At 39.7% G+C, this 14939-nt stretch overlaps 1 protein-coding gene across 1 annotated transcript in view; it reads right to left on the bottom strand.

Moving 5' to 3' along the window:
* Positions 1-7887: 7887 nt before the first annotated feature.
* The window catches only part of TES (testin LIM domain protein), a 54227-nt gene continuing 47175 nt past the window's right edge, over positions 7888-14939 (bottom strand). The window contains exon 7 of the mRNA XM_008521801.2: positions 7888-8977. Coding sequence (XP_008520023.1) covers positions 8801-8977 — 177 coding nt within the window. The 3' untranslated portion in view covers positions 7888-8800. The remainder of the gene's footprint in view (positions 8978-14939) is intronic.

The raw sequence follows: 14939 nt of genomic DNA, 5'->3' as shown, positions 1-14939 counted from the left end.
GACGTTTTCCTAGCCTAGCTGGTATAGTCTACTTTAGCGTTGTGTTCTCCGTTTCCTAATGAAATTAGAGTTTAGGTTAAAGGGAAGTCTTTATTAAAGCAAGTGTTGTTTTCACCGTAATGTTTAATTTAACCAAACTGATATCCAAGTTGCCTCTGGAACACAAACTCTGTAAATCATGAAGTTTAGGAAGGTTAAAAACATAGGACTGCTATTCTTGAAGAATCTTAAAATCTCAACTAATATGTTATCATTTTCAATCAATTTTTGGAGAACATATACAAAATCTTCTTCATTGCTGTTAATGTCTAGGAAGCCACGTTGTGGCTGTTGATCCCTAATACTCATTGAGAATCAATTATACCTGAATTTTTCTTCTAAACTTAATATAAATCAGTCATTTATGTCAGTATCCTTTTTGGGAGAGGATATTATTGTCAAAAAAGATGGTAAAATTTCATATATTTTATTTAGAGATTAAAGATTAAGCCCAAGCTGAAGTTGTAAATTTGCTCTGGCTCAACTAAAGTTGTTTGAGTGAAGGGAGAAGCTGTCATTTATTTAAAAACACCAGCAGCTAGAAACTATGTCATGTGAAGATGTCTCAAAATCTCAGGTTCCAGGCTCCCATCTTTCCCGAACTTTAGATACATCTTACCAGGCGTGTCCCCCTGGATATGATATTGGTATTTGAAAGGAACATGCCCTGAACAGAACTCACCATCTTCCTCTCACAAACCCGCTCCTCCCTAGCCTGCATGCTTGATCCATCACTGTAGCTGCAGTAGCTTATATATGATGGTACCATATTCACTGCAGAACCATCATTGACTTATATTTTGCACCTGTTGGCTTTGCAAGTGGAATTGCTGAGTTATTTTTTTTACATTTTATTTTGAAATAATTTCAAACTTACAGAAAAGTTGCAAAAAAAGTACTAAGAATTTCCATATGCCTTTCACTTAGATTGGTTACCAATTTTTTACATTTTCTCGTATTTGCTTTATCATTCTTTTTTTCTCTCTTTTTCTCTCTCCATATAGCTATATGCATATACAAATACATTTCTTTCTGTTTTCATACAATTTTTTCTCTGTTCTGTTACAGAACATGCTCCTTTTCTTCTAAATATTTTGATGTTACTTTCTAAGAATAAGAACATTTTCCTACATAATCACAGTACACTTTTCAGAATCATAAAAGTTAAAATTGGCACAATGTTATTGGCACATAAGACCTACTCAAATTCTAATTGTCTCTTTAATGTCTTTGAAAGCATATTTTTTTTGCTGGGCCAGGATAGAATTAAGAATCACACTTGTACTTATTTTTCGTCGCTCTTTAGTCTCCCTTGATCTGGGATGGGTCTTCAGCCTTTTTCGTCTTTTACGACATTGACAGTTTTGGAGAGTACAGTCCATTAATTTTATGTCCACTAATCTGGGTTTATCTGATATTTTTTCAAGATTAGTTTTAGCTGATGCATTGTTGTCAGGAATATGATGCTGTGTCCTCGGTCTACCATAGCAGGAGGCACACGGTGTCAATGTCTTATTATTGATGATGTTACCTTTGATTACTTGCTTAAGTCATTATTTACTGTTTTCCTTTTCATTCACTTCTTTACTCCCCATGGCCGACTAGCCCTTTGGTGCTGTCAATCCTGAAAATCTCCCAAATTCAGACTTTCTCTCTGCTCCATTCCCATGGTTTTTGCTTAGACTGTTGCATTAGCTTCCCAACTCATCTCCTACTCTGTCTCCCTTCCAACCTCTCTTCCCTAATCTTGCCAAGTTGCAGGTCTGAAATGTAAACTTGGTCACGAATCTCTCTGACTTTCAACAATTAAGACTTTTAATTCCACTCAATTACTTATAGCAGCATTTACAAATTACTTTATGTGGAAAACTGATTCTTCATAACAACCTGTACAAAACAGGTTTCTTTGGTCAAAAATGTGTGGGAAATTTTACTTTTATTACCATGTCTGGTATAGCCACATAGTTTAGTATATTGAAGACTGAGAAGTTCTGCAGAAAAGAAACCCAGCATTTCTCAAACATACTTGAACAAGAAATCTTTTGTTTGCCTCAGTTCACTATAAATAACCCAAAAAACAAGTGGTCTATGGAGTTAATATTTCATAAAACACCTTTGGGAAAATATTGCTGTATAGTCCATACACCTTAGCAAGCCTTACAATGGAACTCACGTCTTGCCTCTCTTTTTTGCCAGCCCGAAGTCTACCACTCTCCCCACTAATATTCTCTCTTTCATTAGTCGAAACTACTGCTCCTCCCTCATTACACCTCATGCTCACATGTCCTGTTGCTGCACAAACAATGCCTTTAGTCTGGAATGCCCTTTACTGCTCCATCTCTCCCATGGGAAAAAACTCCTCCTGTGTGTCTCAGGTACTACTCAGAGAGGACATTTTTGTGACCAGATGTGTATTTCTTCACCTTCACACTACAACACTTAATTTCTGGCATTTCTGATCACCAAATATGTGGTAGGTTTTCCCACACCAAGCAATTCTGTGACACCAGCTGGATGTCCTACCTACAATTTAACTCAGTTCTGACACTACCTACCTGCAGACAGCATCAGATCGCAAAGGTTCAGGGTTCATTTCCACTAGACTGCTTCCTTACTCACTTCAGAAGTCAACCACAAGTCTGGATTGTCACCTGTGCTTCTGACAGCTGGCTTTAAACCTGAGGTTCCCACAACCCATTTCTCGGGTTTGATTAATTTGCTAGAGCAGTTCATGGAACTCAGGAAAAGAGTTTACTTACTGGATTACTGGTTTGTCGTAAAAGGATATAACTCAGGAAAGGCCGGATGGAAGAGATGCATAGGGCAAGGTATGTGGGAAGGGGCGCAGAGCTTCCATGCTCTCTCTGGGCACACCACCTTCCTTTCACCTCCACGTGTTCCCTAACCAGGAAGCTCTCTGAACCCCATCCTTCTAGGTTTTATGGAGGCTTCATTACATAGGCACGATTGATTAAATGATTGGCCATTGGTGATTGATTTCAGTCTCCAATCCCTTTCCTTTTACCCAGAGTCCGGGAGTGGGGCTGAAAGTTCCACCTCTCTAATCACTTGGTTGGTTCCTCTGGCAAACTGTGGTGTGGTTGAAAGGGGCTTGTTATGAATAACAAAAGACACCTTTATCTCTCTCATCACTTAGGAAATTCCAAGGATTTTTAGGAGCTCTGTGCCACGAATTGGGCCAAGACTAAATATTACAAGTCGCAATTATCACAACTTTCCACCCTTTCTCCTCCTGGGTCATTTACACTCCTGTTAACGACCCAGTTTAAATATTGCCTTTCTCCTCTGCTCTCCTCTTCTCCAATTCTTCATGCACCCCTCTACTGAGGGCTTAAATGCCGTGTGATAACTGCTTGTTTGTATGTCTGTCTCTGTCCCCACACAAGGGGCTTCTTGAGCTCACAGGTTCCTTTTACACCTTGTAGACATCGCAGTGTTTGGTAAACTGAGTGACTCATAGTTGAATAAATGAATGAACACAAGCTTGATGTTTTCTACATACTGACGAGACTATGATCTGGTGAATTCGTTGACATCAGCTATACATGGTAACCACATCAGATTATACTGAAGGGATTTTTATATCAAGCCAAAATTATAAGTATTCAAGACAGATCATTTATTATTCATTATTCTTTTCTCACGTAACTCACCTATACTTGGAAGTAAATATTACAAGTTATATGGAGGAAATGACTTGTTTCTTCGAATATTAATGAAAATCAGCAGGTATCTGGCTGATTTCCATTTATAAGATTCATGAATTAAGAAGGTATGATTATTTTATTGCCTGGTAATCAGAGAAAACTTTGTGGCATATGTGCATTCTTCATTTCTGAAACGTGATTTATTGTCTATAGTTTGGAAGAATATGTGAGAGATACATTTAGCTTTTAGGGCAAATTCTAAGTTTATAGCGACACATTTTCCAGTTTATCTGTTCATTCAAGATACCTTCATTAGTCTTTTTTTTTCATTTCAGATATTTGAGTATTTCATGTGATTTAAGAAGAAAAAAAGATTTGGTTAGAGAGTACATCTAGTTTCTTTGAAGGGCAATTTAGAATTTGATAGCTAGTCTTTATTCATTTTGCCAGATAAGTGCATATTACTAATAAGCAAATCCATTTTCTTCAACTTACTGTAAATAGGTGAAGAAACATGGCAGGGAACTTTACTCACTTCTATTCTGAGTTTTCTAAACATATCTATCTTGTAACATTCTTTAGTCTTCTTGCAGTTAAAGATGTGATCTGTCAGACTTTACATTTGTTTAACAGAATTGACGAAAACGTTTGTCTATGGCAGCTGTGTAGTCTCAACCACACGTCTTTCCACTTCAGCTCCCCAAAGGACAGACTAACTTTATTACCTGAACAGGAATGATGGGCCATCTAAAAGGGTCAAGAAATGAGCTCTTTCCTAAGCAGGGACCTCAGAGCCCAAACATATGCAACTTGGTTCCTATGCCTTTAGAGACCATCTTATGGGAATAAACTTTTCCTCAGCAGGGGAGACACAGTGATTTTTTTCCGTATTGCACTCCAATTTTTTGAGAATGTTCTTGAAGTCAGAAGTTGAACTAAACTCTAGATTTCTGTCTTCTATTTCAAGTACATTCCATACAGATTATGGCACAAGTGTAGGGTGTACCACTTAGCCTCCCCACGCGCTATGATTCATAAGGAAACCCCTTTTACTGGCTGCCAACAAGTCAAGGGCTTGGGATTGCAGGCTTCGAGGGAGTGTGGACTCAGAGGGAACTTGGGCTGGGCAGGAACACAGTGTGCATTCCAGGTTGGCAGAAGTGTGCAGTTTACCATTGCAAGGCAAGGCGGAGCTGCTGATGCTGAAGAACAGTCAAGGAGGCTAATAAATGCTTAGTAAATGAAGCCAAAAAGTACACAGTTGTCTCTCTCTCTCTCTGTCTCTCTCTGTCTGTCTCTCTTTCTCTTGTTTTTCTAACATGTTTTCAAAGATGAGACATTAATTGTATATTTTCCAAAGTCCCTTATTCATCATTAATGGGCAACCCCCTGTGTCATACTTAGCAGTCTCTGCAGTACACGCTGATCCATCCTTGAAATCCCAGCTAGACTTGCGATGCTGAAGTATGTGGTGGTTTGAATCGGCATTACCATACAAGGCAGCTTTGAATTCCTCATGGTAACCTTTTATTACTCTTTTTAAATTTCCCAAGTACTGCCAAACGTCTTGAACTTTGTGGAATGATTATAAACTTTACAAACATAAACCTTTGATTCCACTTTGAAACCTGTTAAAGAATGCCAAAATTATATTAACAATGCACATTTCAAAATCAAAGACCTGGAACGCCATTTTGATTACTTCAACCCTACAGAACGTTTTTGGTGTTACTGGACAATCGATAAACGGGCATCCCAACAGCTGTGCTGGTTTTCAAGAAGAAAATTAGACAACCCAGAAACAATGCTTGGGCTGCAAAGCTGGCCTGTGTGTCTGGGTTGTTTGCAAATGCCTCAGATATTTAGAAAGCTGCCCCTTTAAAATCTCCAAAACATTTGTTAGAAACACTTCATAATGTAAGCATGTTTCCCTTGGCACCTCAGCAGGGCAGTTCTTGTTTTCAGCTCAAAATATGAAGGATTTGGTTGAGAAACAGAAAGGGTTTTGTCTTTAGCGGGCTGACATGGGGCTGCTGCTGGCTGCATGGCCCAGACTCAATCCAGTGTGGAGCAACTCCTTAATGAGAGAAGAGCCTTCTGTAAAGGATGGCCTAAAGCTTTTGGAAGATGCAAAGGTGCGTGGCAGAAATCTCTGTAAAAGGGCAAACAAGCAAAAAAAGTATTCATATGTCATCCTGACGTAGTTTATCTGAAAGGGAAGAGACATCCTCTCCGTATGGCAGATTGGTGTTGTGAATAATTCAGATTTTGAGGCTGGATTGCCAGGGTTTGATTTCCAGTTCTTCCACTTCCTAGCTTTGTGGCATTAGTCAAATTACATAATCCTGCTGTCCTCAGGTTCCTCATCTGCAAGAGGATGTAATAAAAGTGCCTGCCTCCAAGGGTTGTTGTGAGGTTTAAGTGAGTGTATATGTATAAAGCATTTAGAACAGTGACTAGCTCTGCTGTTCAAAAGAATGTTACGGCAATTTTAAAAAGGAGAGAGTGACTAAGAATGAACTTTGTTTAAAAAAATATTTCAGCCAAAATTTGCTCTCACAGGATAGCACTTGCCCCACCGCACATGCAGGAAAGGTCATTGTGAAGCCAGGAACTCTTCCTTTGTTGAAATCTGTTTTAAGTACTCCGAAAAAGGTTTTATGATTATCCTCCAAAGACCTTTTGGCTGGAGATGAGTAGCGTTCGTTTTATAAGTAAAGAAGCAAGGACTTTGCCCAGCCTTCGGTGAGGCTACTGAACGCTCCCTCTGGGATGCAACCCCTTATGGCAGGGGCATCGCCTGCCTTGCTTGCTCTGTTTTATGCTGTCACAGGAGAGGGCAGAGGGGAATGCTTAATAAGTATTAAACGGTGATGATGATTTCACAATAGTGCCTTACAGTTACCTCTCAGATTTTGCAAAACTGCGTAGGGTATTTTCTGATATTGGAAAATCCTGGGTTCAGTGCCATATGGTGGAAAATAGAGTGGAGCACGGAAAATCAATTCAGAATGAAAGTACTGTATGTCACTGTGGTCCTGTGTTGTCCTTCAGCTTCTCTCTTCCCTGCTCCACCAGCCACCATTTCAAGTCCATTAGCAGATCGTCATTTGGAACAAAGAAAGAGAGAGAAAATACGTGTGGAAAAAAAATAATGCACTACTACCTTTGTCAAGCAGGACTGTCCAAGCTCTCATGCACTCCCGACTATTCACTCTTACATACACTTAAACACTATGAAAGTATGACCCCTAAATCATATAAGCTGCAATTCAAAAGAAGTAGTTCATCTGTAAATTTGAGAAAAATTTGCAAGAAATGGGATAAATCACGGATTATGAATAGTATCACACATCAGTATTTTTTGGTAAACAATAAGTAATGACAAACTTCTGGGCTTATCTCCAGATTTTCCCTCTTGCATTTGGTTTATCACAATGGATTACTAGTTTGTTTAAATACCTGTCTCCTTTGTGAGACGTAAGGCTGTGAACTTCTTGCGGGCAAGGCCTATATTGTGTATAGTTTTATATCCACAGTACTTGGGAGCTTGTGGGTGATTAATAAATCCCCCCTCAATCTTCCTTAAATAAATGACTTCTATTTCATAGAATTTAGAGAATAAACAAGGCCCTGTGTTCTAAGTTCTTTCCCACTGAATCTTCAGCAGCACTAAATGTGTTTCTTACCTTGGCAACTGGAGCGTTGAGGGTTCCATTTGTCCAGCAAAGGAATTCAAGAACTGAACACTCCCCATGGGAATATAGGCTCCTGCTTGCCCCGGGACTATGAGCCTAACCACCAGAATGTACATTCTGGAAAGTAGTACTCACCATGTTTTCTGAGTCTAGATTATTATAAATGTTCCTGATGTTCATGAACTCTACAGATAGAGTTTATGGATTTATGTTTATTAAGACTGCACATCTGCATATATCCTTAAGCAAAGGGAGAGGAAAGGTGGATAAAAGAAGAAAGTTAATATCCTAAGTAAAGCATTTGTATAAATAACATTTTATGTTATTTATGCAATGTTAATAATATAAATGTTAATAAAATTTATGCTCCATAGCATATGGAGCAAATTTGCATGTTTTGCAGGAATTATCCTTTATATATCAAATAATTCTTTCCAATAGGTGTTACAGACACCATGACTGCATAACAAATTAACCCAAAATTTTGTGGTGTAAAACAACCATTTATTATGTTCATGGAATCTATGGTTCGGGAATTTGGACAGGACACAGCGGTTTCAGCTTGTCTCTGCAGATGTCAGGGGCTCCAGCTGGAAGAGCCGAGGCTGGGGAATGGAAGCATTTGAAGAATCATTCACTCATGTGTCTGAAAGTTGATGCTGGCATTGGGCTGGGAGCCTCAGTTCCTGTCCCCATGGGCCTTTCCACATGGATTCTCCAAGTGGGCTACTTTGGACTTCCTCCCGATATGATGAGTACGTTCCATTCCTTGAGACAGAGAGCCTGGAGAGGTCATATCACTGGTTATGACCTAGCCTAGGAAGGCATGCATGCTGCATTCTGTTCATCCAGGTAGTCACACAGTCCCCCTCAGGTTCAACGGGAGGGAAAATAGACTCCAGATGAGGAGTGGCAAAGTTCTGGAAGAGCATGTGGGACCAGAAATATGACTAAGGCTATTTTTTTTAAATGCAATCTGTTACATAGGGATTGATATTCTCATTTTATAGGTGAGAAATTGAGACACAGAGAGGTTAAGTGGTTGTTCAGAATTCTCAGTATCTATTGTGGAAGTGCCAAAACTGCTGGCATAATGTTTGTTTCTTCAGAAAAGAGAAAATATATGAAACTTGTTGTAATTTTCTCTGGAGAACAATAGAGGAACATGAAAGTCATTTCAAAAGTATCAATGACATGTAGTCACATTTCATAAGGAAACTAGGACACCTTTGTGTAAGTTAATATGAGATGCTAACGTAACTTTTATCCATTGACTTCTTTATCTACATCTCTGGCCAGAGGATTTTCTTGAGATTCAGACTTTGGGTTCTAAACCATACCCCCTCCACCTGCATCAAGCTCAGTATATTCCAAGGCAAACTCATCATTTTCCTTTCAACCTAGCTCTTCCACAAGTGGATTTCCTGTTTCTGTTGATGTCACCACCATTCTTCCAATTGGCAGGGCTGGGGCTTCAGGGTTGTCCTTGATTCTTCCTTGTCCTTCAGTCCCACTGTGACCAGGTCTCTTAGACTCTATTTTTGCAATGTTTCTGCTTATCCATCCATTCACCTAGGAAAACAGTGAAAATAACCTCTGTTATTAGAGAAGACATTTCAGTATCAGTCACTCTAGGATCATTTCCACTGTCTCCTCTCAGGGACAGGTCTTCATTATTTTAGTGTTCTATTTACTTGCCTGTCTCCTCCATGAGACTATGAATAATTGAGAGCAGAAGACTTGCCTTATTCACCTCCAGTTTCCCAGCGTGGCCATGTAGCACATGAACTAGTCAAGGGATGTTTGTAGAAGGAATAAGTGGTCTGCTTTATTTATTTATCTGTACTAGTTAGGAAAGGCTAACTCCTGTGACAAACAACCCTAATCTTAGTAGCTTAAAATAATAAATGCTTACTTCTTGCTCACATCATGTTCCAGTATGCAACAGTGTGGAAAGGAAGCCCTCCTTTATCTCTTGGCTCCACCACCTTCTAGGGAATCTTGAGTTTTAACGGCCAAGCCTAGAAAGGGACTGCTTTACTTCTGCTTCTATCCTGCTGGACAAAACTCCATCACAAAGCCTCACACAGCTGCAGTGGATGCTAGGAAATGGAGTCCCACTGGAAATAAGTTTGGTGATCATCTAGCCAGTATCTATCACACTATCCTTTTAACTATCCACTTATTTACAACTGTAATAGTCACCCTGTAGAATATCTTTCTGCTCACAATGACCCCCTAAACTGCGAACACTACGCCCATTATTCTTACTTTGTTCCCCCCTCAAACCTTATTTGGGGAGATGTTTAACTGTGTTGCTTAGGTTGCATGAGTCTGCCCCGTGGGCATAAACTGGTTTGTTCTGTGTGAAACAATTGGGGTCAATCACATTATCTTTCTGGGAAACTTGGAATTAGAACCTAGGGGCAGGCCATTGGCCAACAGCGTGACTGGATTTGTAACATGTAATGTTAGGGGATCCATCTTTCATTAACCATGTAGAGTGAGGAGCAGAGAGAACGTGTCCACAGGAAGGAAAAATGGAGGCGATGTGCAGGGAGGAACTTGGATGAGAGCAAGATGGGGAAGAGATCTGATGGCCGCCCAGTCCGTTTCTGTTCTTTCCTTAGGCTTCTTGTCTGTACCCTTGTAATGAATAATCCTTTTTATTATTTGGAAAAGACAAAACATAAAGCTAACCAAAAAGACACCCTGTCTAATTCCACAAAGAATTTGAAGCAGGTCAAAAGGAGAACTCATATAATAAAGTTGTCTGGAAAAATAACAGAGATATTTAAGTCACAGTTGCTATGTAGGTGGAGGGTCAGATTTTGCTCAAAGTTTCCTGGAAGGCGAAATGAAAGGGAGATACAGTTATTTCTGTCACTCTCAATTTCAGAAATGAGGAAGTGCACGCCTTCCTTTGGAGAGTGAACCTCTGTTAGCATTAGGATCTGGTCGTAATTTCTTAGGCAGTGGGATATAAATAATTCTTGTGGGAGAGTTCATAGCCTTCCCTCAGTCCACTCAGACTGCCAAAGAGGATCCCAGATCTCACACATAAAGATAAAGCTCAACACTTGGAATCTTAGAAGAATTTAGACCTCCATTATAGCTACTATGCAGGCCCTTGTGAGCTAATATTTTTAATAGCTTTCACCTCCTCTTATTATTTATATATTCTCTGATCTTGAATTTTATTTTCCATTTGGCCACATTTCATTTTACGTGCTGGAATTATTTACTTCTATTCTGTCTAGAATATAAAGCACCATGAGAACAGGGACCTTGTTTGTCTTGTTCCTGCTTTGTTCCCATTGCCTGCAACCATTCCAGACATATATCAGACGCTTAATAATATTGACTGAGTGAGTGAGTGAGGGAATGAAGGAATGAAGCAATGGAGAGAGTGGAGATGGCAGAGTGCAAGAGAAGAGAAATTAGGCAGGATTGAGATTGGGGGGACTTGTAGAGAGAGCAGCTGGAGGTGTAAGCAAAGCAGGTAGGAGAGAAGAGGGAATTTTAATAAATACTGTTGAGGGCAACAAACTTTTATTCCTGTATTGGCACTTTTTAAAAAATGTAAGTAAACTTTTAATTTATTTATTTATTTTTATTTATAGCTACTGAGCTATGTTTCTTTTATTGGTCCATTCTTTAGAAACTTGACCAAATGTGTTCCACTTCGACTACCTGGTTTACTTATTCAGATACCACTTAATTCATTTTATTATTCACCATTTTGGAGGTACATCTCATGTGTTAAGCACTCTATTGGGTTCCAAGGAAATAAACATGAATAAAATTATATTCCTGCACTCATGTAGAGCAATGACATAAGAAAACCAGTAGTATAGGCCAAGACCTTTGTGAGCACAGGGGATGACTCATAAACTTGGTGGTGTTTGAGGGTGTCATGGATCAGCTTCTTAGAGCTACCTTTGCAAAGTCATGGAGGTATAAAAGAAGCTACTTACTTCAAGAAACTGCAAGCATTTAGGTGTGGCTAGATAACAATGTGTATGTATGGAGGATTGGAAAAAGAGGTCGGATCATTAGATTTTTTAAGTAAGGAGATAGAAAAGTCATCTTTGCATTGTATTCTGGCAGAAGAATGGAGAATAGATCAGAACAATGTTTCTCAAAGTGTGGACCCAGATATCAGCATCAGCATCACCTCAGAACTTGTTAGGAATGTGAAAAATCAGGCCCCATCCAAGACCTACTGAATCAGAAACTGGGCAGTGGGATCAGTAAGCTGTATTTAACAAGCCCTCTGGATGATTTTGTTGCATGCTAAAGTTTGAGAACCACTGAGTTGGAAGGAAGGTGAGAGGGTGAGACTATACATAGGAAGGGCTGATGGGAACTTACAGTATCCCTGGTGGAAAATGATGAGGTAATCAGCAAGGTGTCGGTTATGGTATTGGAGAGGCAGCCCTAGACAGATTCAAATCAGTGTTTCAGGTGGCCAGATAAGTCAGCATGGAAGGAGCACCAATGAATAAATTATAGGTCTCTCTCTCTCTCTCTGTCTTGTGCATGTGCACACACATACATGAGCTTGATAGAGGAAGTATCAATGACCTGTGACTTGAAAATGTATCAGATAGACAAAAGGAGATGGGGGATGGGGGGCAAGCCAAGCAAAATCCAGTAATCAGTCACCCCAAGGACTTCATTGTGTCTCTTGCTCTCACTCTATATCATCTCTGGCCATATGAGTGGTATCCTGCCTAAGAAAGATGTCCCCAAATGACGCCCGTGTCTCATCTAATAAGCTGACAGAAACTCCAAATTTCAGAACTAAGCAGCTACCTGCAATCTCATACCTTCCAGCTAAACAAAGTAATCTAAACAATTACTCACCATAGTTGTCTCCATCATTTGCCAACTCAGCCATTTCCCCTCTTCCTACATCAGAAAATTAATTTTGATCTGGGTGGTCATGTGCCCAGCCCTCAAGGTATGAATTATTATTGGATAAGTCAATAATAGTTACTGTTTCCGTTCTCCTTTTATGGGGTGGAGCATGTGACCTAGTTCTGGCCAATGAAATGGAAGGGTAGGTAAGTCTTCTGGGAGGTCCTGGTAAAGACTTTTCTCATTTCTAAGAGTGAAATACCCTTTTGCTCCATCTCTGCTTTATACTTTGGATGTTATTATGTGAGGAAGTCTCCCTTCAATGAAAGGACAAACATGAGAATGGAGGACAACACAGAGGATGGCAGAGCAGAGAGATTACAAAGAGTCTTTTCTGAGCCAAATTTGGGCCAGCCTATGTCTTGTCTTTAAGCCACTCTTAACCGTTTTTAGTTACTTATAGCCAAAAGCATTCCTAATTGATTACTCATCCTTCTCTAGCAAACTACCAGGACTAACCTTGACTAACCTCAGTATGCCTCTCGGCCCTGTTTAGCCCAGGCATCTAGATTTTTCAGCCTCATTTGAAAACTTGAAATCCATTATGTTTTGTAAGTCCCCTAACCTGGTCCTATCCCTTCCTACACTCCCTGACTTTATCTCTGTGCCCTCTGAAATCTAACTTCTGTGAACTGCAAACTCCCTTGTACTCCCAACCTCTGCATCTCCTTGCTCCAACTGATACCCCATTCTCTCTCAAGGTCTCTGTTTCTTCTGTAGTACTCTCAAGTACAGGCTGGTTATTTTTTGCCCACATGGGCATTCCAGTGCCTCTGGGGTAGTCATCTTCCTCATTCTCCATTGTCATGTCCACTAATTCCTTTTTGTCGCCTAACAATCAGAGCTCTTTGAGGTGCAGTGTGTGGCCTGAGCCCTTACCACCCATTTCTACCTTTAGTTGCCATCTTCTGTCGAATTCCAGGACCCTCCTTCACGTTTCTTGTTGACTTTTAGCCTCTGGCTCACTCTTCTCTCTACCATTTTTCCTGTTGTTATTCTTGGTGACTTTGACATATTCATAGATGTCCATCCCACATTTAGGCCTATTTCCAGAACTCCTCAAAGCCAGAATCTTGTCCCCCATCCTACTCATTTGTAACTGTGAGGAAGTGAGGAAGAATCAATGGCACTTGGCCAGGAGGTCTCTAGACTCCTAAACCCAGCCTTCCTTTGAACTATATATACCATGATGCTTTCACAGTTGGTCAGTATTTCTGGAAACATCAACTCTAATGTCTCTGCATTCAGTAATGGCTGACTCTAGTAAAGATACTTGGGTGCAAGTTGTTTTTTGTTATTGTTTAAAAGTCAAGATATCCTGGGGAGACATAGCATTGAAGAAAAATCAATGGCAGCCTTCATAAATGTCAGCACAAAATGTCATTCAAAATAAGTATAAAAGGTTAATGATATCTTGTTTTGAGTGTTTCAAAATATATTATTAAATTAAATAGAAGCTACAATGACATGTTGTTCTCCATGAAAAGCCAAAATAATTAGCTAAAGCTATTTAAGCATCTAGTAAATGTATGAAAAAAAGATCCTGTTAATCAAGCAAGAATGTGTTTCAGGTTGTGTGCTCAAAGCACACCCATGTACCCCAGCACAGTGGGTCCCTTTTTTTTTTTTAAGATTGGCACCTGAGCTAACATCTATTGCCAATCTTTTGTTGTTTTTCTTTCTTCTCCTCCTCCCCAAAGCCCCCCAGTACATAGTTGTATATTCTAGATGTAGGTCCTTCTGGTTTGTGCTATGTGGGACACCACCTCAGCATGGCTTGATGAGCAGTGCCGTATCCGCACCCAGAATCCAAACTGGTGAAACCCTGGGCCACTGAAGCAGAGCACATGAACTCAACCACTCAGCCACGGGGTCGGCCACAGGGGGTCCTTTTTATATATGAGTTTTCAGTACAATCATTGAAGTTGTCTTTAAGCACTTAAAACAGGAGACATCAGGAAGGAGAAGAATGCATCTAGTAAGAATTTGTGGTAAAGCTCTATTTCATGGAGACACTGATGGAGTCATAAGTTTTCCAAGGAATTAAGTGAATACCCAGAAGACAAGTTCAGATATGCCAGGATATCTTGAGACAAAGGCTTAATACTGATCTTGGGTGGTAGTGTCTCTTTGGTAACCATGGTGAAGTTGGATGAGCTTAAACACTGACTCTTAGAAATTCCTTAAGAATGAGTCAATAATGAATCTTTTGCCTTTTGTAAAACTGGACTGAAATACTTCAAAGTCAGATTTGGAAATCCATGCTTGAAGACTTCAGAGTCATATAAGTTTCAGCTAGAGTTGATTAAAGAAAAAATAGCCCCTCATTTCCAAAAAAACATTTAAAAAGATATCCTACAACAAATATGATGGCCAGTGAGTTTCTTCAACAACTTACATTTCTTAATGGGATTGGATAACCAAAATCCACTGATTTCTCAAAATTATGACTATATCCAAGGGTTACAAGCAAAATTCTTCTTCTCAGACATGATAGGATATGTGCTGATTCTGTGAATGAGTTCATGATTAATCATTCTAATATGGTCTGATTGTTTCAATAACGATGACAAATGTATTACCTCAATATACTTCAGCAACTGATGATATG

The sequence above is a fragment of the Equus przewalskii genome, chromosome 4, assembly GCF_037783145.1.
Source record: "Equus przewalskii isolate Varuska chromosome 4, EquPr2, whole genome shotgun sequence".
Taxonomy (NCBI): domain Eukaryota; kingdom Metazoa; phylum Chordata; class Mammalia; order Perissodactyla; family Equidae; genus Equus; species Equus przewalskii.
This window is presented reverse-complemented; position numbering and strand designations above follow the sequence as displayed.